General features: G+C 34.3%; 1 protein-coding gene across 9 annotated transcripts in view; it reads right to left on the reverse strand.

Annotated features, from left to right (window-relative positions):
* The window catches only part of WDR7 (WD repeat domain 7), a 357,038-nt gene that overhangs the window by 209,810 nt on the left and 120,508 nt on the right, over positions 1-26,720 (reverse strand). For 5 of the 9 annotated variants that reach the window (XM_014847072.3, XM_014847053.3, XM_070512982.1 and 2 more), the window contains 3 exons: positions 20,652-20,750; positions 18,243-18,361; positions 16,279-16,402 (listed from right to left, as the gene is read on the reverse strand). In XM_014847072.3, coding sequence (XP_014702558.1) covers positions 16,279-16,402; positions 18,243-18,361; positions 20,652-20,750 — 342 coding nt within the window. The remainder of the gene's footprint in view (positions 1-16,278; positions 16,403-18,242; positions 18,362-20,651; positions 20,751-26,720) is intronic. The other 4 variants (XM_070512986.1, XM_014847081.3, XM_070512984.1 and 1 more) reach the window with 1 other exon arrangement.

Below are 26,720 nucleotides of genomic sequence, written 5' to 3' on the forward strand. Positions count from 1 at the left end.
TAAAGAATTAACTTGCAAACAAAGTTATAAAAAGAATGAAAAATGAATCAGATGAGTACTAAGACAGCAGAGAAACTACAATGTGCAGAGAATATAAACTTTCATTTTTAAACCCAATCCCACAAATAAAAACAACACTTAAAATATATTTTTAAATTAGGCAGCCACTCTTGGAACTTTTTCCCCCCAGTCTGGCGGCAGGGGGTGGTTAAGGGGTTGGGAAGCACCAGGAAAGGAAGTACAGAATCACTAAAAATAAACTATCATTAAAGAAACCTGAGAAGATTAACAAAAGTAGATCAACTACTCTTACAGAGAATGCCAACAACAAAGAAGCATGCTTTAAAGAGGTGAATGGTTCCGATCCACTTGGAGTCATGAGAATCCATGATACCTGATTTTGCAACCACTCCATTCAACTAACCACTCCATATAACTAATAAGTCAATAGCATTCATTTATACAAACAAAATCGAGTTAAAGGGTGTAATGGGAGAACAATAAAATTAACTACCTAAGCAACAACTTAACAAATGTCCAAAACTGTATGAGGAAAATTTTAAATCTCCTGTAAAAAAGTCAACTTGAATAAATGAAAAGACATAATATATTCTTGGATAGGAATTCAATGTTATAAAGATATCAATTCTTCCTAAGTTCGTTTATAAATTAAATGGAATCCCAATAAAAATGCCATCAGGTTTTTCCCCTCCTAGAGCTAAACAACTTGATTATAAAGTTCATTTGGGAAAACAAGGAAGCAACAATAGCCGGAAAACCCTCAAAAGAAGTTCTTGGGCCATAATTACTAAATATTAAAATATGAATTAGCTACAGGCGAATGGAACAAAATAGAAAACAGACAAACAGTCTGTATATATAGAAACAGTGTACAGTAAATGCTTTGGAGATAACCAGATAGTCATATGGAAAAAGATAATATTCATTCTTCACACCATTAAGCAGGATCAACTCCAATCGGCATGTAAGGGAAAAAACTAAAAATGATAAAAATATCAGAAGAAATTTTGGAGAATTCCTATAGCAAGGAAAACTCCTATAATTTTGACACGAAATTCTGAAACAGTAAGAGAAAGGGTCAATAAACTGGGTTACGAGGGGAAAAACACCATAAGCAAAGTAAAAAGAAAATAACAAACCAGGAAATATTTGAACCTTCTATCATAAATAAAGATTTAATCAAATAACCCCATATAAAAGTAGGCCAGAGATATGAACTGTGACCTTAAAAGAAATACAAAAGATACTTACATGAAAAGATGCTAAACTCATTTCTAACAAGAAAATACAAAATAATACTCACGTTTCATTTCTTACCTATCAGAGTCACAAAATTCCAAAAGCATGACAATATATCCTACTGGAAACAATGTAGACGAACAGGGCCTCGCATGTATTGTTGTCGAGAATACAAAACGGTACAACCCCTATGCCAAAGAACTTGGCAACATGTAACAAAATTTGACACACATTTATCGTTTGAGCAATCCCACTTCTTGGAATCCAAGATACACTATCAAAAAATGAAAAGACATAGCACAAGTCTGTCCACGGCAGCCCTATCCATAACATCAAAAACTGGAACCAACCCAAATGTCCATCAATAGAAAACTTGTTTTATTCCATCCACAAATGGAATAAAAAAGGGGAGAGGAAGTCTATAGTACATAACACCAGGATATGTTGTTAAGTGAGAAAAGCTAGGTAAAGATATGCATTAGTATGTTACCATTTAGGAAAGTGAGTGTATAAATAAATGTATGTATTTGCTTATGTTAAAAAATGGAGGAGAAAGAACAGTCTTTTCAATAAATGCTGCTGGGAAAACTGGTTATCTACACGCAAAAGAATGAAGTTGACCCTTACCTTACAACATAAACAAAAATTAACTCAAAATGGTTCAAAGACCTAACTATAAGACCTAAAACTACAAAACTCTAAAACATAAGGGGGGAAGCTTCATGACATTGGATTTCACAACAATTTCTTAAATTTAACACCAAAAGCATGGGCGACAAAAGTAAAAATAGATAAATTGGACTACATCAAAATTAAAAACTTCTGTGTATCAAAGGATACAATCAAGAGAGTAAAAAGGTAACTTACAGAAGGGCAGAAAATATTTACAAATCATATATCTGATAAGGGGTTAATATCCAAAATATATAAAGAACACCTACAACTCAACAACAAAAACACAAATAATCCAATTAAAAAATGGACAAAGCACTTAAATAGACATTTCTCCAAAGAAAATATACAAATGGTCAACAAGTATATTCAACATCACTAATCATTATGGAAATGCAAATCAAAACCACAATGAAATATTACTTCACACCTATCAAAACGGCTACTATCAACGAAACAAAATAACAAGGGTTGGTGAGGATGTAGAGAAATTGAAACATTTGTGCACTGTGATGGGAATGTAAAACGGTGCAGCTGCTGTGGAAAACAGCATGGTAGTTTCTCAGAAAATTAAAAATAGAATTACTACATGATCTAGGAATTCGATTTCTGGGTATATATCCAAAAGAACGAAAGCAGGGTCTTGAAGAGGTATCTGAACATTCATGCTGTTCACAGCAGCATTATTCGCAAAAAGGTAGAAGAAACGCAAGTGTCCACTGACAGATAAATGGATGAACAAAATGTAATATATACATATAACGGAATATTTTTCAGCCTTAAAAAGGAAGGAAATTCTGACACATGCTACAACAAAGCTGAACCTTGAAGACGCTATGCTAAGGGAAATAAGTCAGTCACAAATACTCTATGATTTTACTTGTATGACGTATCAAGAGTAGTCAAATTCACAGAAGGAGAAAGTAGAATGGTGGTTGCCAGGGGCTGAGGGGAGGGGGAAATGGGGAGTTGTTTAATGGGTACAGAGTTGCAGTTTCACAAGATGAGGAAGGTCTGGAGATTGGTTGCACAACAATGTGAACAGACTAACACCACTTAGAAATGGTTAAGATGGCAAATTTATATCTATTTTATCATAATTAAAAAATTTAAAAATGGAGGGCAGGAGAAAAATTCCTAAACCAGTAAGAAATGATTACCTGTAGAGAGAAAGGAAATAGGGTAAAGGGCACAGGGAAGGATAGAAGTTAAACTTGTCTGAATACACATTGTTTTGTTGTTTGACTTTGGAATCACGAAATGTTTTATATAACTATAAAAAATACATTTAAAGTTAATCTAAAAATTGAAAGTAAAGGGGCCTGCCCCGTGGCCGAGTGGTTAAGTTTGCACGCTCCGCTGCAGGCCGCCCAGTGTTTCATTGGTTCAAATCCTGGGTGCGGACATGGCACTGCTCATTGAGCCATGCTGAGGCAGCGTCCCACATGCCACAACTAGAAGGACCCACAATGAAGAATATACAACTATGTACTGAGGGGGCTTTGGGGAGAAAAAGGAAAAAGATAAAATATAAAAAAAAAAAAATTCGAAAAAAAAATTGAAAGTAAAATGAAACAAGTGAACCCAAATGTGTATCAAATTGGTAGTATAACTACACAGAGAGAAACTATTCCCAGAGATTTTAAGCACAATAACTATTCATTTCTAATATACCCTAAGAAGAAAAAGAACTGCAAACAAACAAACAAAACACACACAACGTCTATGGTAATCATATGGTTTGTGGTAGCACTGATATTATTCTGAACTGTTGTGTGTCTATCATGGGGGAAAGAAGATTAATAATTACATAGATGTCATTGAGAATCAAGATTCTAAGAGTGGGAGAATGTAGATACAGATGTAACCTTAATGAAATTAAGTAAAAATTCTGTAGTCCTACATTTAAGGGGAATTTCAATATAAACTCAAAGTATTATATATACATTAAGATCCAAGCAGAAATGTATATATGTGTGCCCACCAAAAAGACCGGCAACAGTGAATGATCAAATAGCAAAGAGCACATGTAGCACTCAGTTCGTGATTTAAAATACCATTTCCCACTAAAAGGACCAGGGCCCCTATATGAACTGACTCAGGTATGAGTCAGGAAATACACACAGTGTACCTAGAAATCTTGTCAACAAATAACTCATCAAAGATGTCTAGGGTCAAATCAAAAGGATTCCAGAGTCGGGGCAGGACTGGTGGTGTAGCAGTTAAGCTCCAGCACTCAGCTTTGGCAGCCCAGGGTTCGCTGGTTTGGATCCTGGGCACAGACCTAGCACAGCTTGTCAGGCCATGCTGAGGCGGCATCCCACATAGAAGAACTAGGAGGAGGTACAACCAGGATGTACAACTGAGCACAAGGGTTTTGGGGAGGAAAAAAAGAAAGGAAAATTGGCAACATGTTAATTCAGTGCCAATCTTCCTCAAAAAAAAAAAAGGATTCCAGAGTCAACCACAGGCTCCCACTGACCAAATATGGGACAATTTGAACACTCCTAAGAACAATGACTACAATGGATCAGAACATAAATATGTTTCTATCCGTGAATTCATAATACTACTAAAAAATAAAAAAAATCACCTCAAGCATTTATCCTGTCCTTCCTGTAGTGTAGCTCAGTGTATCAAATAGTTGATGAGGTAAGATTCTCCTTAGAGATGTATTCCAGCTAACAAATAAAGAAGGCATGTTAGAATTTAGAATATAAGGATTTGCTACTCTAATTAAAAGAAAGGCAGAGATCATCACAGTACAAGCTTCCTTCCAAACAAATCACAAGGAAAAGGAGAGGGGAGATGGGGCTAGAGACAGGTAAATAGATGACGAATTGATCAATGGATTGATAGGAATCCAACAGATTAAAAGAAATGTAAGAGACATACAAACTAACTGCAATATATAGACTTATTTGAAGCCTAAATTGAAAAAAACAATTATGAGACTATTGGGGAAATATAAATACTGAGTTACTGGATAATATTAAAAAATTAGTTTTAATTTTTTTGGCATTCAAATGGTATTGCAGTTATTTTTTATTAAACAAGAGTCTTTATCTTTTAAGATACAAACTGAGATGTTTATAGATAAGGTGATAATGTGTCTGAGAACTGCTTCAAAAGAACGGGAGCAGGAGTGTTTGGAGGGGTATACATAAAAGAAGACTGCCCGTGAGTGAGAACCTGTTGAAGCTAGGCAATAGGTACACGGAGGTTCATTATACTACTCTCTACTTTTATATAGGTTTGCAATATTCCAAAATTAAAAGTTTTAAAAATGAAATAGGAAAACACATATATCTTTTATCCAAAACTAGTCTATAAAATTATACTTGGCATTCAAACAGAACATTTCATAAATCATCCCGACATCTTTATGCAGCGCTTCTAGGAAGAACAAGAAAAAAGAAGATTTACTGATTAGTAGTAAAGGTTAATACAATTCCTTGGAAATGATCCCTATTTGACGTGTTTTCTCCCCAAACCCCTATTGCACTACCAATCATTAATAGTTTGTTTGGCACATAATTAATAGAAAGAAAATAGACAAGCCTGATGTCATAAGGATTTAAATATGCTTTTGCCAAAAGCAAAAAAAAAAAAGCAACTGATCTGTTATCCTGCTCATGTGTCTGAATGGTTAACTTCAAGAACAAATATTTCTATTGTTCATCATGATCATCCTAAGCATACCACAGGGTCATAAGCCATGTGCAGCCAATAACAAAAAGAGGAAGCAAGTATGTACAGAATTACACAAGAATTCCCAACCAAAAATTTAATCTAAAACAAAACCTCTTCCAAAATGAGTCTTTAAATATTTAGTGTGAAAGAAAATAATAATCAAAACTCAAGTAATGTGCTTCAATCAATTCAATCAATTCAATCAAGTAACGTGCATACAAATCAATTTACTGATTCTATACAGAACATATCACAGAAGCATTATTGCACTTACTATGCCTTGGGGGAAAAAAGGGATATCTAAATTAACAGACTGAACCTCATCCAATGATGATTCATTAAGTCACATGGGCAAAAAGTAATTATTATAGAGGTTTGTCAAGTAGATCACAGCTATTAAAAGTTGAGTGAATATATGTGAATCTATACTCACATTAGACAATTATAGTTACATAACAACAAATAAGTTCTAAAACCAGATAGTTGGCCAATCCATATCTGAAAGGTTAGTGAATTTTAAATCTAAATAATAAAGTACATATCAAACATTAATGTAGTGTATTCAAAATTGTTTGCTTCCAGGAGACAACTATCTGAGGCACTACGTTTAAAGCACACACTGTGTTAGCACTCTGCTGGTACAAGCTACTAATACCAACTCTACTAAGACCATCATTTGCTGGAGAAGTAGCAAGTATCCATTTCACAGGTTGCCATGAAGGGCCATAAGAATTATCTAGAAACTAAAGGTTGTCCTGCACGATAACAAATTTCAGGAATTGCCATATATAAGGGCAAGTTTCCAACTCTGCCCTGTGTGTGTGTGTTGCGGGGGGGAGGGTCACTGTCAGAGCAAGAGGCACTTAGGGAGCAGACACTTAACTAGTTTTCAATTGTGCTAGATAGAACCCCCAAAGACAAAAGAAGAGCATGAAGGTTTCAGTGCACAAAAAATGATTTTTCACTAAAGAAATCCAAAAAAACAAAGATTTTACTTGCCTAAAGAAACTATTTAATATTTTTTATCTATTTTATATATTGGGACTCTGGTTAAGATTTCACATGTAAATTTACTACCTAAAAGGTTTGAAAAACATGAATTTGTTCATTCCCTTCCTTTTACATAAAAACAAACTGGGAAATAGATAAGGAAGTGCGGAAGCTTAGTGATCTCTCTGAGGTTACAGCCAATGCATAGTGAAGCAGGACAAGGTACCAGACCCTCTGCTACCCTTCTTTCCATTGGACTTTCCAACCAATACTCAGGTTCAGTAAATCAGTTGCTTATCCATCATTAGAAAAACTCTTTAAAAAAAATAGTATTTTTCTCCCTAATTGTTGTCATCTGATTGGGAAACTATGAGATGAATACAGATCCTTGGTTGAGGAGGGAGCAGTGTTTAGGGTAATCACCTTTTGAAAGTCATCCCTTCTGCCTCTCACTCATCCTTTTGAGAATCACTACCCTCAAATCTCTTCTCCACAACAGTGGGCAGTGATGAAATGGAATGGGAAAGGCTTCTGGCCCCAAGTGCCCATCCAACTTCCATACGGGAGAAGTTTGGGATGGTCTCAGAATATTGATGACACCTTAAAATAGGTCACTTCTGAGATTATGTGGTCACTTTAAAGTCTATGTAAATATTTTATGAAAAGTACTATGACACTTTAAGATACAAATGCCCAATCCTCTATCTGTCACCCAGAATTCAGAGATTTCTAGTTTACTTCCTCTGACTTTGATATTATTTATTTTGAAGACTGATCCTTGCTTTAGGGGAAAAAAACAAACAAAAATCAAAATCAAACAAAATCTGAGTAAGACATGCTAGAGACTCAAGAAAAAGCTTTCTTCACCTCATGCCTGAGATAAGAAAAGTATCTCAAAAGTAAGCTAATTTACGTCTTTGTACCCAGAAGCTATGCCAGAAATTGTTTAAAAATGTCTAATTATTGGAGGGCTGTAATTTCACTATGTCTTAAAATCACAGGAATATTCATGTATTACGAACCATCCCTCCTCTTCCATCTCCATTCCTCAAAGCTGAGTGTTGCCCAGCCCAAGTACACATTTCAAATATAAGTCTCATCATCTCTTCCTAGCAAAATGTAAAGTCCTATAAAGGATTATAAAAAGAAGAACTGTGATTATAGTAATGACATTGACTGCAGAAACAGTTTTTAAAAACAACAAGCAATAAAATAGATGGTTGTGGTTGTTTTCATCTCTAAACCAAGCAAGGAAAATCTTTTCAAGAGATGGGTAAGTTCTATAGAACAAACACAGAAAATATGTACAGAAAAATTACAAAAATACTAAGTACTGTTACAGATGACTGGATTGGCATTTTACAGGCTGAAAGAAACCAGATCAATCTCAATCTTGCTGAGGTCAATTCGGGTGCTCAAACCAATAAAACAAATTTTTTTTCTTTATGTTTGTGTACTAGAACTGCTAAAATATTAACCAAGTCTGCAAATGTCATGTACAATAAAACCATTTATAAATATTAAAACACATTTAAAATACTTATTTTAATCAAAATCTGCGTAACAGAAATAGATAGTAGATGTAATAAGTCATTAGGATAATATTACTTAGGGAAAAATAAAATATAAAATACCATACTTCCCCCAAAAAGCAGGATGGGGGCAGGAATGGATCAGGCAAAGATATTTTAGTACATTTTGATCAATTTAATTCCAGAACTTATAAACAACACTAGAACAAAATCTCCCATTAGCTATTACAATCAAAATATTACAAGTAAAACAGATTCATACAATTTTCTTGCAATAACTTTACTGTTTTCCCTCCAAACTATAAGATCTATTTCATCACATGCAGATCACAACAAGGCTTCAAACTAAAATATTAAAACAATGGAATTACATATAATATCCAGTCAATACAAAGAGATAATAAAATTGGAAATACGGTATAAAATTATAAATGCCTCACAATCCAAATATTCACCCATGCATATTCAGTGTCTAAGATTTAAAACATCACAAGATGATCAACTCAGCTTTTTGCTTTGTAGAGGCAAACTGAACAGACTCTGAGTATCTGTACTGGAATAATCTGTATAGAATAAAGAAAATTTATATTCAAAAGCATACTAGACACTTGTTCTATTACAAAGACATGTTCCGGTACTTGTGTGCAGTGTTTTGTAAAGTGCTTTATTTCCATTAGCAATATAACTTTTCGTTCTTCAGCAAATCAGCAAGAGACTAATGGCACAAATCAATACCATACTCTTCATAGCAACTAATATTGGGTCATTTATTATAGCAAAGGCCACTAGAACCTCAGCTAAAGGTATACCAGGCATTTCAATTTGAACACCATTTTTTTTTAAAAACAATGTGTCACAGGTTGAATGAGCTTTTCTTTTACAAAGTAGTCTTCATAGGCTTCAGTACCTTCAACGTCTTAAGAGCAGGTAGTAAGTGCACAGACACCTCAAAGAAAGACACCCATGCCTCCTAGAGGCCTTGCCACCAACTACAACTAGGAGAGGTAACACATTTCTGCACTGAAGGGAGGGAGACAGATTTGTGAACGCAAAAAAGAAGCAGGCATGAGAAAATAACTAAAATTATTTCAAATCCTTTCAGCTCCAGAAGCTTTTCCACAAGGGCCAGTTGATAACCAGTGTTTCCTAAGTGTAATGAGAGGGAAAGGAGCCCCACACTTGATGGAATCCCCCCAATTCCTCACTATAAGACGAGGAACAAGTTATCCAATTTCCTTATACTCTGCTCCTTGCTTTGTTCCACAAGGTGGAAAATGGTCACGCGCTTCTAATGATACCCTGAAACCAGACTGCTGGCCATCTTGCTACAGTACCTCTCACACCAAGGGCTGCCCTGGCAGCGTGAAGTTTCTTAATCCTCTGGAGTTCCTAACCTACGGCATTACTTGATAACAGAGTCTCTGTTTATTACTTAGAAGTAAAGTTTAAATAACCCAATTGATCCAGGAATGCTTTCATTTTTAATTTACTACTTTACTATTCTAATTTCCAAGACTTGTTAAAAAAAGAAAGAAGGAAAATTATAAGAATATTAAATATCACCTCAAAGAACTCAAGTTACATGGAACTAAAGGATTTTCCTTTAGATAGCTATGACGGATTAAGAAGAAATTTCATTGTCATTCCATTAGATTAGTAGCCAAACATAGATAAGTAGAACAGTTTAATGCTGTTAAATACAAGATCAGTCTAGAGCGCTTAAAATTAAGCTCAATAGCTCTGACATTCTGGAAGAAAAAAGAGGAACAAATCCCTTAGGTCCCAATGAAACAGTGCAAAGAGACACAATATAGATACAGCAAGCTTTGCATAACATAGTTTGTCTTAAGACAAATTCCCACAGAACATGAAGTACTTTTTACGTAGACCACTTAGTCCTAATTTAATAGTTTCCCTTCTAATCACAATGCACAGTCATTTCCAAGTGGCTTTGTGAACACTATAAGACAACTATTACAGATAGTTCTGAGGAAACCTTATCCTTTAATTTCAGGTGATTCACAAAATAAGCATTAATTACAAAAGGGGCATTCTAGAATTATCACTTCTTCTGGAGCAACCAAATGATTTTACCTTTCTTTCCCCAACTTTAATTAGAATATTCTTCCCCAAAAGATAGATACACCCAGAATGCAACAAAAAACCTGAGAAAGTAGTCAAGTCAGCAGATTGTGAGGAGCCAACAGGGACACCAAAAAGTGCTTACACTAAAGCTTAGGGAATTTTTCCATCAGAGAGCCCTTATTCTTAGCCAATTTACTCTTCTTTTATATTTAACTCAAATAAGTTTGATTACCTGACTTCACACTCCCAGAACACTGGAAACAACAGATTAGAAATCAGGGAAGAAGCTACCAGGAATGAGACAAAACAGCCCAATAGTAAAAACTAGTAATAATTACCAGTCAATACAAAGAGGAAGAAGGAACATTATATAAAAAAATGAAATATGAAATGTGAGAAGCATATCAACCTGGGTACTTTAATGTTAGATAAACAGGCCCACTAGCTTCAATAAGCAAATGGTGGCAGTTTTATAGCACAGGTCAAAACAACAATTACTGGTTACTGAGAAGATGTTTAAAAAGCTAGAGACATTGTTAAATATTTCAAAAAAAGGGATAAATTTTTTTTTTAAATCTCAGCTTCTAGTGATTTTTAAATCCTCAGTTATCTAGAAATTATTCCTAAGAAGACTGTTAGAGAGTTCCAAATAACCGAGCCATATATAAAAAGAAAGAAGGAAGGAATGCTACGTAGCTTAAGGCCTCTGGGGGAGGAGGGGACTCGCTTAAATCGTATTTATCAAACCCGCTCCCTGTCCTTTCCCCCATTCTCTCCGCACCAGCAAACCCTGAAAATATCTGCCTACTAAAGAATGTACTAATATTTAAGTTATTTTTACTAGCTACAATATACTTTTCCACTACCTCTATAATATATAGTTCCATCTTACCTTCTTGTATATTGTTGGTCCATCCACATTTGTGCTCAGAATGATCACTACTTTATAATCATCAGAAAAGTGACTTCAATTCCAGGTTAAAATAGGTACTACAGTGTGGCTTGTTGAAAGTCAAACCCAAAACATTTACTAGGAGTGCCTTTCATTGAACAAAGAAATCCTATTCTGTTTCCAAGGGGGATAAAAAGACGAGCCTAACCCTGGTAACCTTAACACAAAAGGAAGCTAAAAAGGCAGGGACTCGATAAGAACAAAGGATTGTTCTTTCTGATGGCATCAATACATATTAAACACGATGTGTTACACATCCTTCTATCAATATCTGAGATGATAAATCTGCAAATTAATACTACATTGGCCATAACTGCATAAAATTACAATAGCACGCTCTTTAGAAGAGATTTTGATTTATATAATGGTAGTAACTTTTATGTGTTTAATGTTTCTGAAATTAAAGGAGGAGATGAGCCACTGTGAGCAAGCAGAATACAACGTATGAGAAATAATTACGCTTGTGACCTCATGCCCTATAAGGTCACTCTGCATCACAGGCCAAAGGAAATCAGGAACCATCAGCATTTACCTCAAGAGTAGTCACTGCCTGGAATGAAGGCAAGTGTGGGTATATTTCATAAACTAGCAGGTGCTTGACCTCATAAAAAAGTCAATTATCAAAATGCTACATGTAGAATGTCACAAATAAGAAATATATAAAATTGGGTTCTGCAAAGTATCTTACCTTCAAAATAAATCTGAGACAACTTATAACATTTCATCTTCATCCAAATTGTAATACAATAGTTTCACAAAATAACACTAATCCTTCCTTAGTAAGAAAAATCAATAGAATTTTTAAAAAGCGTTTTGGAACATAAAAGTGATTACAAATACATGCTAAAGAGTGACAACTCAGAAAATATTTCCAATAGTTATGTAAGTCACTGTCATAAGAATGTATGCAGTATTTATAATTCTAGTCCTTGTTATCATTTGAGTAAGAATCACAACGCATTATCCTCTAATTTTCTATCAGAAATTAGGTATCAAATTTTACATACCCACAGCATTTGTGAGGGATAAAATAATGTTTCCTAACTGGTTCAATGACAGAGTTCCTTGACCTGTAGCAAAATTCTCCTATCACTCAATTAGGACTTGGTATTTATGAAAATTTGTGAACTGGCTTTTCAGTTAAAGCAAGCTACTGCTCCTTTTTCGTCCCCAGTGATTTCCCGTCTACTGCCAGAATCCCTGTGTGATATAAATTAAAAGTGAATTCTGAGATACCGACAATAAAGAGAACAAAACTACAGAAACCAGTATAGGCAAGGAAAAGGGACAGCAGCTACATTCACTACATGTATTATGTACTATGCTGATGCTCTACAGAAAGTTTCTCCTCTAATGCTCTCAAGAGTCCTAAGAAAATTCTAGCTCATTGCTTGACTCAGGCTCGCAGACAAACCTACAAAAGCTTTTTACTGCATAATGCACCTAAATAAAATTCCATAAGATCCAAGTCAATATGACCAGTTGGCTTCAGTTGTCATCTTAGTCCCAGCTCTATCACTTGCTGACTGTGAAGTCAGAGAAAGTTACTACCCACTGTAAAAGCTCAGACTCCAGATCTCTAAAATGAAGGGCTATCACAGTCCATCAGCCCAGAATGAGATTCTGCATTTCAGGTAAAAGCATTTTCTGAGTGTCAGAAAATTATCTAACAGAGGGACTCAGACCAAGCTCAGTCATAAGTTAGGAGCAGCCAATATTGCTTAGGCAATTAGCATATATTTTTAAATGCTTGGGATGATTAAATTATAAGAAAATATCTGATGAATGGTGATTTTACCAACTATATTGCTTAATATTTTACTTACTTTAGTGATTAAGAAGATTCCTGTCCCAGAAATATGTTTTAAATTTCTAAAACAATGCTTTATGCTGTAACTTGCTACAATAACCATCCCCTCAAACATTAACGACCATAGTAGAAGCGATTTCACTACAAGCACGTTGATGGCAGGTGTGGGCTGTTCACCAGCTGCCTCCATAACCTTTTGATCCCTTCGGACAGCAAATCTGTTCAACAGCCCTATGTGGTCATTCCTCATTTGTTGTATGCTTTCTTCTCCTTTCACACGTTCAGAATGCCTATTCCTTTAGCTTGACATCCTTTTATTAAAATAGAAAGCTCCCAGGAAAGCAAACTAAAACTAATTTTACACTCAGTCAATGTAAAAGTTCCAGAATACATTAATACATTATATTAAGAGTTGTTAGTGTGAGATATTTTAGTTACATATAGAACATACGTTTGTTTATTTTTTGGCCAAAAATACAATTACAGTAAGTGACAAGATTAAAATTTTAAGTAAACCAGCACTAAGTTAATTTATAAAGTACTCCAGGACCCTAAATTAAATACCAAGGACTTTAATTACACAAACGTAGAAGTTTAAAGTTGACCTCAGAACAACCTAGTTGATGATTATTTAAACAATGATGAGAAATATCGAGAGTAATTTTCTTATAGTTATGTTTCTGCTCCATTTTGTTGTTAAATTGAAGACAGCTAGAAATGGCACTGTCTGAAAGCAGGATTAGTTAAGCCAAATATCCACTCATTCCTCCACCCTCAATCCCATAAAAGATCTAAGGATGCTGGAGGAAGCAAGATAGAATAAATCGTGGTTAAGAGAATCAGTCGTAGTCTGACAGTCACTTAGTAACTGAGGGACCTTCAGAAAATTCTTTACTCTCTCTTGGCCTCAATTAACCCATCTGGGGGAAAAAAAAGCAGGAGGTGGTAGTGACAACAGTACCTACTTCACAGGGTTATTACAATAGTTTAATGAAATAACACAGACCAGGCCCTTAGCAAACAAAAGCCTGACACAGAGAAAGTGTTCAGTTAATGGTAGGTACTGTCATTATTTTACTTATACTGTATCCTCTGTGGACCCACTAACAGACCTCTAGTTTAGCAACATATACACTTTTATCATTGCTTCAGGGAGTAATTTGTGGCCATATTATGCATCTACCTGTAGCTAATTCACTCTCTTCTTTCCAGGAAAAAAAGTTAAATGGCATCTACCACCATTGCTAATGGCACTTCTCCTCCCAAACGGTCAAGAATACAATGCTGTACTAATCTTTGGTGTTTTTCTTAGACCTTTGCATGTAATCTATAACCAAGGCCTAGAATTATCTTTTATTCTAGCCTATCTACATTCAGATCTGGGTCCCACATGCCCTTCTGTAACAGCCTCCCAGCTACTTATTCTACTTTAATCCATTCTCCCACTCTACACTAGTCCATCTAAACAAAGATGTCTTGAAAATGTTTCTCCATATTCCCATAACAGCATTCTCCTCTTAAAAGAATCTCTAGTGATTTGCTATTTAGTTTCATCTTCAATCTACTCTACAGTACTACACTCATAGTTTGTCCTTCAATTTGGGGATCTTTTATTCAACAAGGTTTATGATGAGCCAATGACCTAATTCTCTTTTCTGGACTATTATGAAGTTAACAGCCACAAGCTACTGAACAAAGAGTACTGTTCCAGACTATTCAAATATTCAAAAGCAGAATTTTTTTCATCCTATTTTTTTAAACGTTTTTTTTTATAGTCCAGAAATTTTTCTAAACCTATACATATTTCAATAAGAACTTTAAGCCTAATACCTTACATAGAGCCCATATGTCTAAGGACCCTGGTTTTTTAACTTAATTTCCTTTAATTAAAGTGGAAAAATTCCGAGTAAGCAAATGAAAACCAATATTCTCTCAATAAATAGTCTATTACCTAAACAGACTAAAGAATTTTAACTTGAGTTGTTAATGTGTCATGTTTTGGTTATATGTGAAATATATATTTGCATTTTTATAGATTATGAATGTATTTAACAAATATATAGTGCTTACCACCACCCAGGGACTATTCCATGTGCTTAACAAAGATTAACTCATTCCATATTCAAAATAACTCAATAAAGTCTACTATCATCTTCATTTCAGCTGCGACAAAACTGAGGCTGAGAAAGGTTAAGTGTCCAAGGTCACATACCTAATTAAACCACCACAGTCACCCCGTTAAATGACTATAGTCACTACTGGCAAACATCTGGTAAAGTTATACCAGTTCTAACAATTATAGTCTCTTTTGAATCTTGTTTTCATTTTCCTTCTTATACAATCATGTATTGTCTGTTTTGACACATGTAATGAGTATCTGATTACCAAGAAAAACTGGTATTGACAAAAGGTCATTTAACATGAATCCACCTAAAACATAGGCTAAATTTTCACTAATTTTATTAATTTTTACTAATTTTAGTAAAAAGTTTTTCTAAAGTTTCATTGAGACTTTATCTTTAAAAAAGTGAAACTGACATCTATTCTCAATATAGCAAGTTAAAATTTTAATTCTGAATTCCTCTTTAAAAGAATAAAGAATGAATCAAATGATGAACTGATGATGAAGCATACTTCTTCTAAAAAGAAAAAAATTATGGTAGCACAATATAATTTTTCTTCAACGTACATTTGACCTGGCAGCATTATAGAAGTTTTATTTTGCAAAAAGATGTTCAAAAATTTCAACGATTTTTCCCAAGGGCTTTCCCAATTCATTCACATTATACTCTTTTGAAAGATACATCAGTCAAAACTCTTCCTAAATTTCTCTTTTTCATACTGATCTAACTCTACCAGGTCTTTATTTCTTAAGGATTCACAATTCCAACTTCAACTTGGAAAGGATTTGCCTTGTATTTGCACTTGTGTATCATCAGATCAATATCTAACAAATTGGCACCCACAAGCATAATACAATGGGCAACGACAGGTGCTAGTGTTAAATAGGGTGTGATTTTTGATTGGGGATTAATTTTATAAGCGGTCACTATCAAAATAGTGAATATTTTGATTTTATATAAAACAACTTCTTTTTTTTTTTAACCAAACTCCAAACTGTAGGGATTTCAGAAAACAACTGAGCAGAATTTGAGGATTCCTAGTTTTCACTTTAAGGTGAACAACTCACTTTTGCTGATAGGTAGGAGGAAGCCTATTTGTGAATTTTGGTTCTTTTCCACATAAGTGTGATGAACTTTGTGGAAAATCATGAGAATTCTTACGTGATATGACATGGTCCATATACTGAGGCAAATAAGGAGCCCAGGCATCAATGGCTTCCTTCCGTCCCGCCTGCTCAATTCTCCTCAGTTCTGCCAGCAGCAGGGCCTGAGCGGCTTCTCTGACCTGAGAATACCACAGACGCAAGTGTAAAGAAAAAAAGCAAGTTCTAAAAACTAGAAAGTTCATAATGAAATACAGCTAGAAAACATAAAAAAACACATTTATTTACATGAGAAAAACTTCAGTTTCCAAAGCTTTTAAAACATTTTTGCACTTCAGCATTTTCAATTTTAAATTTCCATATAAACATCATTGCTAAAAGTCACAATTAGAACTATTAAATTTGTTTTCTCTTTTAGCCTGAAGAAACTTAATCTTATCTAGTGAATTTCTCTATATTATATATGCTAAATAGGTACTGTTTACACAAACATATATATATATATATATATAAATCCCTACAATTCATGTATACCTAAGAATTGCTTAAACAATGTTTTTCAACAATTAAGCAAATATTCTCCTGTGTAATGGCATTAGTTTTACAGAAGAAAAGTATTTTTCAAAATTATGCCTTCTCAGTTTTTCTTCCAATGTGGTGCACCACTTTTATTTTGCAGTATTAATTTAGTTTTGTTTTATTTTGGCAAAAGTGCCACAGGCATGGGGTCAAAGAAGCTAGACCATTGTCAAGTGATATACCAATCAACTTATTAACAATTTATAATTTATATTATTTATAAATAATAGCATCTGATAAGATTTCAAATAAAAAACTTTTTAATTATGACTTACTTTGGGGTTTTTTAGTGAAGAACATTGGCCCTGAGCTAACATCTGTGCCAATCTGCCTCTTCTTGCTTTAGGAAGACTGTCACTGAGCTAACATCTGTGGCAATCTTCCTCTATTTTTTTGTATGTGGGATGCTGCCACTGCATGGCTTGATGAGTGGTGTGTAGGTCTGCACCCAGGATCCAAATCCAAGAACCCTGGGCCACCGAAGTGGAGTGCACAAACTTAACCACTATGCCACTGGGCCGGCCCCTAATTACGACTGACTTCTGAAGTGAATTAAAATATTACTCAACGCAAAATCCTGAAAATTTTAGTATCCTGCAATTCCAATTGGAGTTGAGGGAAGGGGGACCAGGAAAGGGGCAAATATGTTATTTATATTGGGTAAGTTAAAAATCTTGAATGATACAAACTGCTACAGCTATATAGGTCAAATGCCATAATAAACAAAAATCTCTATAAAACATTTCCAAGTCCCTTGTGATACTATATTCGAGGTAATATCTAATACAGAGTAAATCCATTAACACAAAATAATAGCTACCATTTATCGAGCTCCTACCATGTATCAGGCTCTGTACTTACTGTTTTACTTGCATTATCTTATTTGATCCTGACAGCAATCCCATGAGGAATGCATTATTATCCCCACTTCACAAATGAGCTTCAAACAGGTTAAGTAAATTGCCCAGGGTCACAAAGTTAATAATTGGCAATACTGATATTTAAACCCAGGTCTCTTCTAATTCCAAAGACCTTCTTTTATTACAATATAGTACCTTCCATTGAACTATGGCTCTTCACTTAGAATTTGATTGATGTGATTATAACTGAGCATGTGATTTTGGGGGAGCTGGGTATATGTATGTGTGTGCATGTATGTGTATGATCTGTATAGAAACCAATACTTAAGAAACAGTTCCATAAAATACATGCAACTTTTAATCAAATACTCACTAGATTAAAAAAAAAGTAAACAAGCATGCAAGCTGAAACATTACTGTTTAGTATATAAACTAAGTAAAAAATCATGAATCCATATTTTCTATCACATAATAAACAAGTGACAGAAAATTAGATAAATATTAACCATTTTTGTTTCAAATTTACACTTGTCCAATGCCTTTTTAAGGTTTTTGTTTTCTATCTAAATCACCTCAATATTACCTCCAAGCATCGATCTTGCCATCTCCGAGCCAGCATCTCTAGAAGTGGAGGCCTAAACTTGTCCAATCCCAACAGGTCTGGCAGCATAACACAATGCATAGCAGCCAACTGACTCCATCCTGTTAAAATGTAATATATTACAAATACTTTAAACATTTTGGCATTCCCTAATTCAAAGATTTTTCTTTATGCAAGTATATCAAAAAGAAATAAAAAGGCAGATCTGCTAAATTATGTTATAAATGATTTCAAATTATTAGATATTTTGTGCAAAGAATTACACCAAATATGTTTCATCTCTAAATCATGTAACTGGTACTTATAAGAACTCTCAAAGTCTTAAAACAAACAAAAATAAATTTCCACATAGAGTATATATGAATTCTACATGGAAAACACATTTCTAAACAGTTCCTCTAAAATAAAACATACATTCAGGGATGGGAAAGCATAGAAATAAACACATTCTAGAGCCATAGACTTGAAACAACTTTCAGTGAAAAGGGCATTCACAGGTAACCAGAGACAGCTTCAAGTCACGTAAGGCCTGGCCATCTGTGTATTACCATCATGTCAGTCAACAGAGGGCCTGCTGACTGTCAATAGGGCCTTTAACTAAGGTACTTATTGATCCCTTTCTCACAAAAGGAATCAGATATTTAATCACAATCATAACTGAAATAAGTAACATTACACCAATTTTGAGAGGAAAAATGCATTCAGCCATTCCACAAAATAAAAACCTGACAATTCAATGTTCAAAAGTCTTAAACATCACTAACTGTAAACTATGAGAATAAAAGTTACTTTTTCCAAAATTCTAAGCCACAATATGGAAATTGATTATATGAAGAAGACAAACACTGCAATATTTAAAAGTACCAGTATCCAGACATTCTCAAACAATCATTGCAACTCTGTTTTAAAGGTGTGCATATTACAAGGTGAATTACCTGTGATCAAAGAACTTTAGCAAGTCAGTGTTTTGAAATAAGCTAAACAGCAGTCTTCTAAAACAACAACAAAATCCCTACCAAAAACTCAAAATGATTATTGGGATTGTTAAAAGGGGGAGACTGAGTGAAAGAGAGACAAGCCATCTATCTGAAGATTCATCCTTTCAGCAAGAACTCATCAACTGAGAATATATAATTACATTATTTAAGGTGATGAGCACACACGTTTTAGATTCTAACGTTTTCAAGAGATATATATACACACACACATACAAATATAAATTACTACCTAGTAAATTCTTAAAGTGTTTTAATGTCTCAAAAGTATGGGGTGTATTTATGAGCTAAATTTTAATATGATGATGATTCTCACCATAATCCAAAGCCAAGAGCTTATTTTTGAATTACTGTCTTTCACAATAGCTTAATAAATATGACCCTAATTATTTTTTGCTAAAAACCAGCATTAACATACAAACCTTAGTCCAGTTCTATGACAGGGAAACCAAAGAAAGAACGAGTTATACTTCTAAGTACCCACATTTTCTTTCCAAAGGAGTGGTACTTAGAACAAGGACTTTGTACTTTACAGATATTGTACTATTCTTTCCATTTGAATGGACTGGTAATATTGCTTTTCAATGAAGAGTCAGAATCCTTCTAGGTTACACTTGAGATTTTTGTAAATTTCCTCCTTTTTATAACCAGTGAAAATTGAGCCCACAATGAAGACAGTGGATGTAACTCAGAGCTCACAAGTTCCGTTAAACTTCCAAGCATTATAAATAATCCTAGAGGGCTCTTGGGGAATAAAGGTTGGTGGACGTCATTCACATTTTCAAAGCTCCAAAAATATTCTCCACTAGTAAACTCCACAGGGATAATATGGTAGCCTAACTACACCTTAAAAATTGAAATTACGGATTTTTGCCTCAGCCAGAAACAGAAATAGTAAGGAGGATAAATAGATGAATTCCTATTAGCCTATAATCACTGATGCTAATGATCATTCTGAAGACTTTTCAAGTGAGAATGTAAATTAAGAGATCCCCATATCCCCTCTAACCAGGGCACATGGTGTATAAAGAGAGCAAAGCGTCTGTCCCAGAGTAACGATAAATACATTGATCAGCTCTAACACCAGAGATCACATGGCAAACATCATCAGAAAAACCAGTCCACCTTTAATACGTACTTCACATCAAAGATGAGCATCTTTGCACTTCTTTAACAGCACACTAGACTACAGGAAACATGGCTGATATCAGCCAGGAGTAACATTATATTTTTGTAATTGGCCCTTATTAACATTAGCAAATAAAGTTATAAAATGGAAATTTTAGGATCTCATACATAACAAAGCAGATGAATGTATAAATTAGATAAAAGAACATGTCATATTAGAATAAAGCATAGATTGAAAGAAAGTTGTTAGAAAGTTGAGAGAGAATACCTTCATTTACTAAGAAACAGGTATGTAAAGCAGGAGTAGAAGCAGGGTCCGAGCCAGAGTGATCAGCATCAGACCGAGCGGAAACGACAGGTGCAGGAACTTGCAGAGGAAAATAGAAGAAATAAAGAGGAGAGAATTGAGGTACAGCAGTTTCTGAAAAAAAGCTCAGTATTAGTGAAGAATGAAAAACAAAGTTGGCAAAATATAGTAAATGTAGAACTGAAAAATGATGTTTTAATTAGAAGGGCATGATTGTTAAGGATTACAGCAGGGAAATGATCTATTTTATTGAATAGCAATCACAATGTAGTTCAAATTCCTCTTAAAACCAAAATCTATTTAATATTACAGTTGAATAACGTGTCACCGAATACAAAAATAGTTCTAAAACAACTAAGGCTACAACGAAATAATGACAGACATATCAAGAATTAGCAAAAGTGTAACTTTTAAAATGTGTCACATAATGAATTTTATGTTGATCTTAATACTGTCAATTATATTTCTTCTAATAATTTATTTCCTAATGTTATGTGTAAATTATTTTTTAGATCTCAAATCTGTATCTACTGAGATCATTTCAATTTTCCACATTTATTTTATAAAAGCACAACTTAAAATATACCAACTTGTAAAGAATATATATACTATACTTCACTCTTGTTAGAAGAATCCTAATATAGCTTCATTCTTCGGAGTTTAAAAAATATTTTTATGATCCAAATGCTTTACATCCTGAAAGTAACTATTGTGAATGTTATAATCCTTATGGAATAGATGTAACAATTCCCCTCCTCTCCCAAAAAAGTTATGTTACCAGGAAAATGTTTCAGCTTAAATTATCATATGAAAAGGCAAAAGGACCGTATGGTGCACACACTCTACAACTGGAGGTCAATGTTAAGATTTAGAGGTCATCATTTGACATTTCCTTCCTATAGAGAAATTACCATATGTCACGCACAAGCATCTTCAAATTAATCCTTCTCTTTTCTTCCATCATTGAACAGCAATAGGTTTGGGCTCCTGAACAGATTAAGCATTGTCTGCTGAATGATATGTTTGCTTTTCATGCAGTGAAGTTCTTTTGTAACTACAGGACAGCTGCATGAAAACAACTTTTCATAATTTCCACACGAATGCATAATAATGTCAATCAAGCACGTGTGAGGTAAACAGTAGAAAGAAGTACATGAACAGTAAGAAAAACCAGAAAATCCAACTCCACAAACCCTAAGAAGTACATCTTACACACAAAAAAGTTTTATCGGGAAATTTTAATCTTTTTATTGTAACAGCCCTGTTTTTGTTCCTTATGAAATTACAATTATTTTATAATGTTATGCTCATGAAAGGAATAGAGCTGTTCTTAACTGTATATTTCATAAGATCTAAGACTTCTATTGTAAAGTAGTCTTGCAAAGAAATCCCAAATATTTCTATATTCCATTGAATAATTTTATTTTTCATTTTTCTTATCATTTTTAATTACAAATTCAGTTATTATGGCCTATAAAATATTCACTTCCCCATGCCAAAAGTTGGTAAGCCTTAGTGGCAAGGAGCAAATTTTCAGGTTTTAGATTTCATGCCACCAAAATTGTTGAGAAAGTTCCTCTGATGGTTTCCAGCAGTTGGGATTGCTCTATAATTTCACTTTATAAAAAAGAAGAAATTATTATTATCTATGAAAAGGCTGTGTTAACTGTCTGATTTTACCCTTAATTCTGAAAGGACACTACAATGACAGGGTGAAGAAATTCAACATAAATGAATAAAAGTTTAGGACCAAGTGATTGTTACCCTAGCTAGGTCAAATAAGTAGTGGGATTAAATGATAATATTTTCTCTAAGTCACAAGTCTAAAGGAAACTAGAAATGGTACTGGCAAAACTGTTAGAATAAGCATAATATGTCTTAATAGAATAATATTCAATATATGTAACTTTATTTCTAATGAGAAATAAAGAGATTCTGGGTATTATAGTTTTGGAGTCCTGTTTAAATGACAGTGCATGTAGAAAAAGCCATTTATACTTTCTTTTAATGAATCCCATGGGCACTAAAAATCAAGAAAAATACTGTAACAGAAATCTAGGAATCAAATTTATTATGCTTTAAAAATCTCTGCATCACCACCAAAAATTACTTTATTTAGACTACCTCATAACTGAAACTGTAAAATCTAGAACTATTTTCGTAATTCACTGAGAATATTGAAATTAAATTCTGCTAAAGCTTTGAAAACTGTCCATATATAGAAAAATCAGCAATAGAAATTAGAAGAAAAAGTACCACTACCAAAATAAAAAGCTCAAGATTTAATGACAATAGACCTGAAGAAGTTACACGTGGCACTGAACATCTAAGATTAACACCATAAAACATAAGCAAGCATTTGATTTCTTAAAACAGAAAAGCTGCCATGCCAACTATAAATTTGCATCTCTTAAGGATTAATAAAACACAAAGGAAAACAGTCTCAGTACAGCTTCAAAATGGGGACAGAACTGACACAAGTCCTAGTATTTTACCTGGGAAAGTCCTTTAAGTAATTTTCCAGCTAGGAGCCTCTTCAACTGCTCACTCTCACATGAAAAGATAGATGAAGATAAACGAATGTGGGTGACAACATTTACATGCACACATATGCTCTGGTTTCTCTTTAAATGGCATATACACAAGTACTTCGTATTGTAATATCCATGGCTTCTGTTTTTGAACAGGTCTATTTCAGTCTCCATTTGAAATATGATTCTAAACTCCATTTTTCCCTACTGCCATTGTGATTTTAAAAATATATTGAGGACAGAAAGTTAACATACTTTAGCTAACAAGTGTCCTCCACATATTGTCTAAACCCCTTTAGCCTCCTAGTACATGAACTTAAATAGTCCTTTCAATACATTTTCTCAGAAGGAGAAAAAGAAAATCTAGGAAGTACAGAAAACCAAATGCAATGCATAAAAAAGTAAGTTTTTTCAAAGTTTAGCACTAAAAAATTGAACAAAATTATTTAACGATGAATCACTTTATGTAAAGTCATGAAGCTTCAAGAAAGAGAGGATAGAAGAGAAAACATGAAAAAATGAGAAATTAGGAAGTTTTTAGAGTCAATCATCACGCAGTTAACATAAAGGCATTCCACACTGGGTCTGTCATATGAACAGAGATCTGAAAGTAACATTTCCCTTTTTATAAACTTCCTTTATGTCTACACTTTCATGTCTTAGGTAGATGGGCATTCTAGCCATGTTTTAAATCAACATGGAGTATTAGGATAAATCATTAATCAAACATTGTAAGGAAAAAAGATATCCTTAAAACACTATAAAAGAAGAACATAAATAGCTAAGGGCTATTCTTTGGGCTAAGCATCCCAAAGAATAAAACTCCAGGACCAGACAGCTATCCTTTTCAAGCTATTCCAAAAAATTAGGGAGGATGGAACACTTCCTAACACATTCTACGAGGCCAACATCACTCTGATACCAAAGCTTGGCAAGGACGAAAAAGGAGAGCTACAGGCCAATATCGCTGATGAACATAGATGCAAAAGTTCTCAACAAAATTTTGGCAACCCAAATTCAGCAATACATCAAAAGGATCGTACATCACGATCAAGCGGGATTCATACCAGGGTCAGATGGATGGTTCAACATCCACAAATCAATCAACGTGATACACCACATCAACAAATTGAGGAATAAAAACCACATGATCATCTCAATAGATGCAGAGAAAGCATTTGACAAGATCCAACAGCCATTTATGATAAAAACTCTGAACAAAATGGGGATACAGGGGAACTAGCTCAACATAATAAAGGCCATATATGACAAACCCACAGCCAACATGATACTCAATGGGCAAAAACTGAGCGCCATCCCCCTGACAACAGGAACAAGACAAGGATGCCCACTATCACCACTCTAATTCAACATAGTATTGGAGGTTTTAGCCAGAGCAATTAGGCAAGAGAAAGGAACAAAAGGAATCCAAATAGGGAGTGAAGAAGTGAAACTCTCGCTGTTTGCAGACGACATGATCTTATATATAGAAAACCCCAAAAAAAATCCATCGGAAAACTAATAGAAATAATTAACAACTACAGTAAAGTTGCAGGGTACAGAATCAACTGACAAAAATCAGTCGCTTTTCTATACTCCAATAACGAACTCACAGAAAGAGAACTCAAGAATATAATTCCATTTACAGTCGTACCTAAAAGAATAAAGTACCTAGGAATAAATTTAACCAAGGAGGTGAATAACTTATAGAATGAAAACTATAAGACATTACTGAGAGAAACTGATAATGACTGAAAGAGATTCCTTGCTCATGGATTGGAAGAATAAACACAGTTAAAATGTCCATACTACCCAAAGCAATCTACAGATTCAATGCAATCCTTATCAGAAACCCAATAACATTCTTCACGGCAACAGAGCAAAAAATACTAAAATTCATATGGGACAAAGACCCCGAATTGCTAAGGCAATCCTGCGAAAAAATAGCAAAGATGGAGGTATCACAATCCCTGACTTCAAAATGTACTACAAAGCCATAGTGACCAAAATGGCGTGGTACTGGTACAAAAACAGGCACACAGATCAATGGAACAGAACCGAAAGCCCAGAAATAAAACCACACACCTATGGACAGCTAATCTTCGACAAAGGTGCCAAGAACATACAATGGAGAAAAGATAGTCTCTTCAATAAATGGTGTTGGGAAAACTGGACAGCCACATGCAAAGGAATGAAGGTAGACCACTATCTCACACCATACACAAAAATAAACTCAAAATGGATCAAAGACTTGAAGATACGTCGTGAAACCATAAAAATCCTGGAATTAATATTGGTAGTACACTCTTTGACATCAAACTAAAAAGGATCTTTTCAAATACCATGTCCTCTCAGACAAGGGAAACAAGAGAAAATATTAAAAAGTTAGAATTCAACAGACTAAAGAGCTTCTGCATTGCAAAAGAAACCAGGATCAAAATAAAGACAACCCACCAATTGAGAGAAAATATTTGCAAATCATATATCTGACAAGGGGTTAATCTCCATAACACATAAGGAACTCACACAGCTGAACAATAAGAAAGCAAACAACCTGATCAAAAAGTGGGCAGAGGAGATGAACAGACTTTTTTTCAAGGAAGATATATAGATGGCCAATAAATACATGAAAAGATGTTCAAAATCACTAATAATCAGGAGAATGTAAATAAAAACTACACTAAGATACCACCTTACACCTGTCAAAATGGCTATAAGCACTAAGACTAAAAATAACAAATGTTGGAGAGGGTGTGGAGACAAGGGAACCCTCAAACACTGCTGGTGGGAATGCAAACTGGTGCAGCCACTATGGAAAACAGTATGGAGATTCCTTTAAAAACTTTTTAGTTTTTTTTTTTTAATAGAGTTTATATTTTTATAGAACTACCATATGACCCAGCTATCCTACTACTGGGTATCTACCCAAAGAAGTTGAAATCAACAATCCAAAGTAACATATGCACCCCTATGTTCATTGCAGCACTATTCACAATAGCCAAGACATGGAAGCAACCCAAGTGCCCATCGACTGATGATTGGATAAAGAAGATGTGGCATATATATACAATGGACTACTACTCAGCCAGAAAAAAAAAAACAAATTCATCCCATTTGCAATAACACAGAAGGACCTAAAGAGAATTATGCTTAACGAAATAAGCCAGTCTGAGAAAGACAAACACCAGATGATTTCACTCATATGTGGAATATAAACAAGTACTTGGATAAAGAAAACAGTTCAGTGGTCACCAGGGAAAGGGGAGTGGGGGGGGATAGGGGCTGAAGGGGAGCACTTATGTGGTGACAGTCAAGAAATAATGTACAACTGAAATCTCACATTGATGTAAACTATTATGAACTCAATGAAAAAAATCAATAAATTCTACCATATAAAATTAAAAAAAGAAATTTGTATTTCATTTAATTAACACTTAATAAATGCCTACAATGTGCCAGGTATTGGGCTAAGCATATGAAAACTCACAAAGATGAGATA

The sequence above is a fragment of the Equus asinus genome, chromosome 7, assembly GCF_041296235.1.
Source record: "Equus asinus isolate D_3611 breed Donkey chromosome 7, EquAss-T2T_v2, whole genome shotgun sequence".
Lineage (NCBI taxonomy): Eukaryota > Metazoa > Chordata > Mammalia > Perissodactyla > Equidae > Equus > Equus asinus.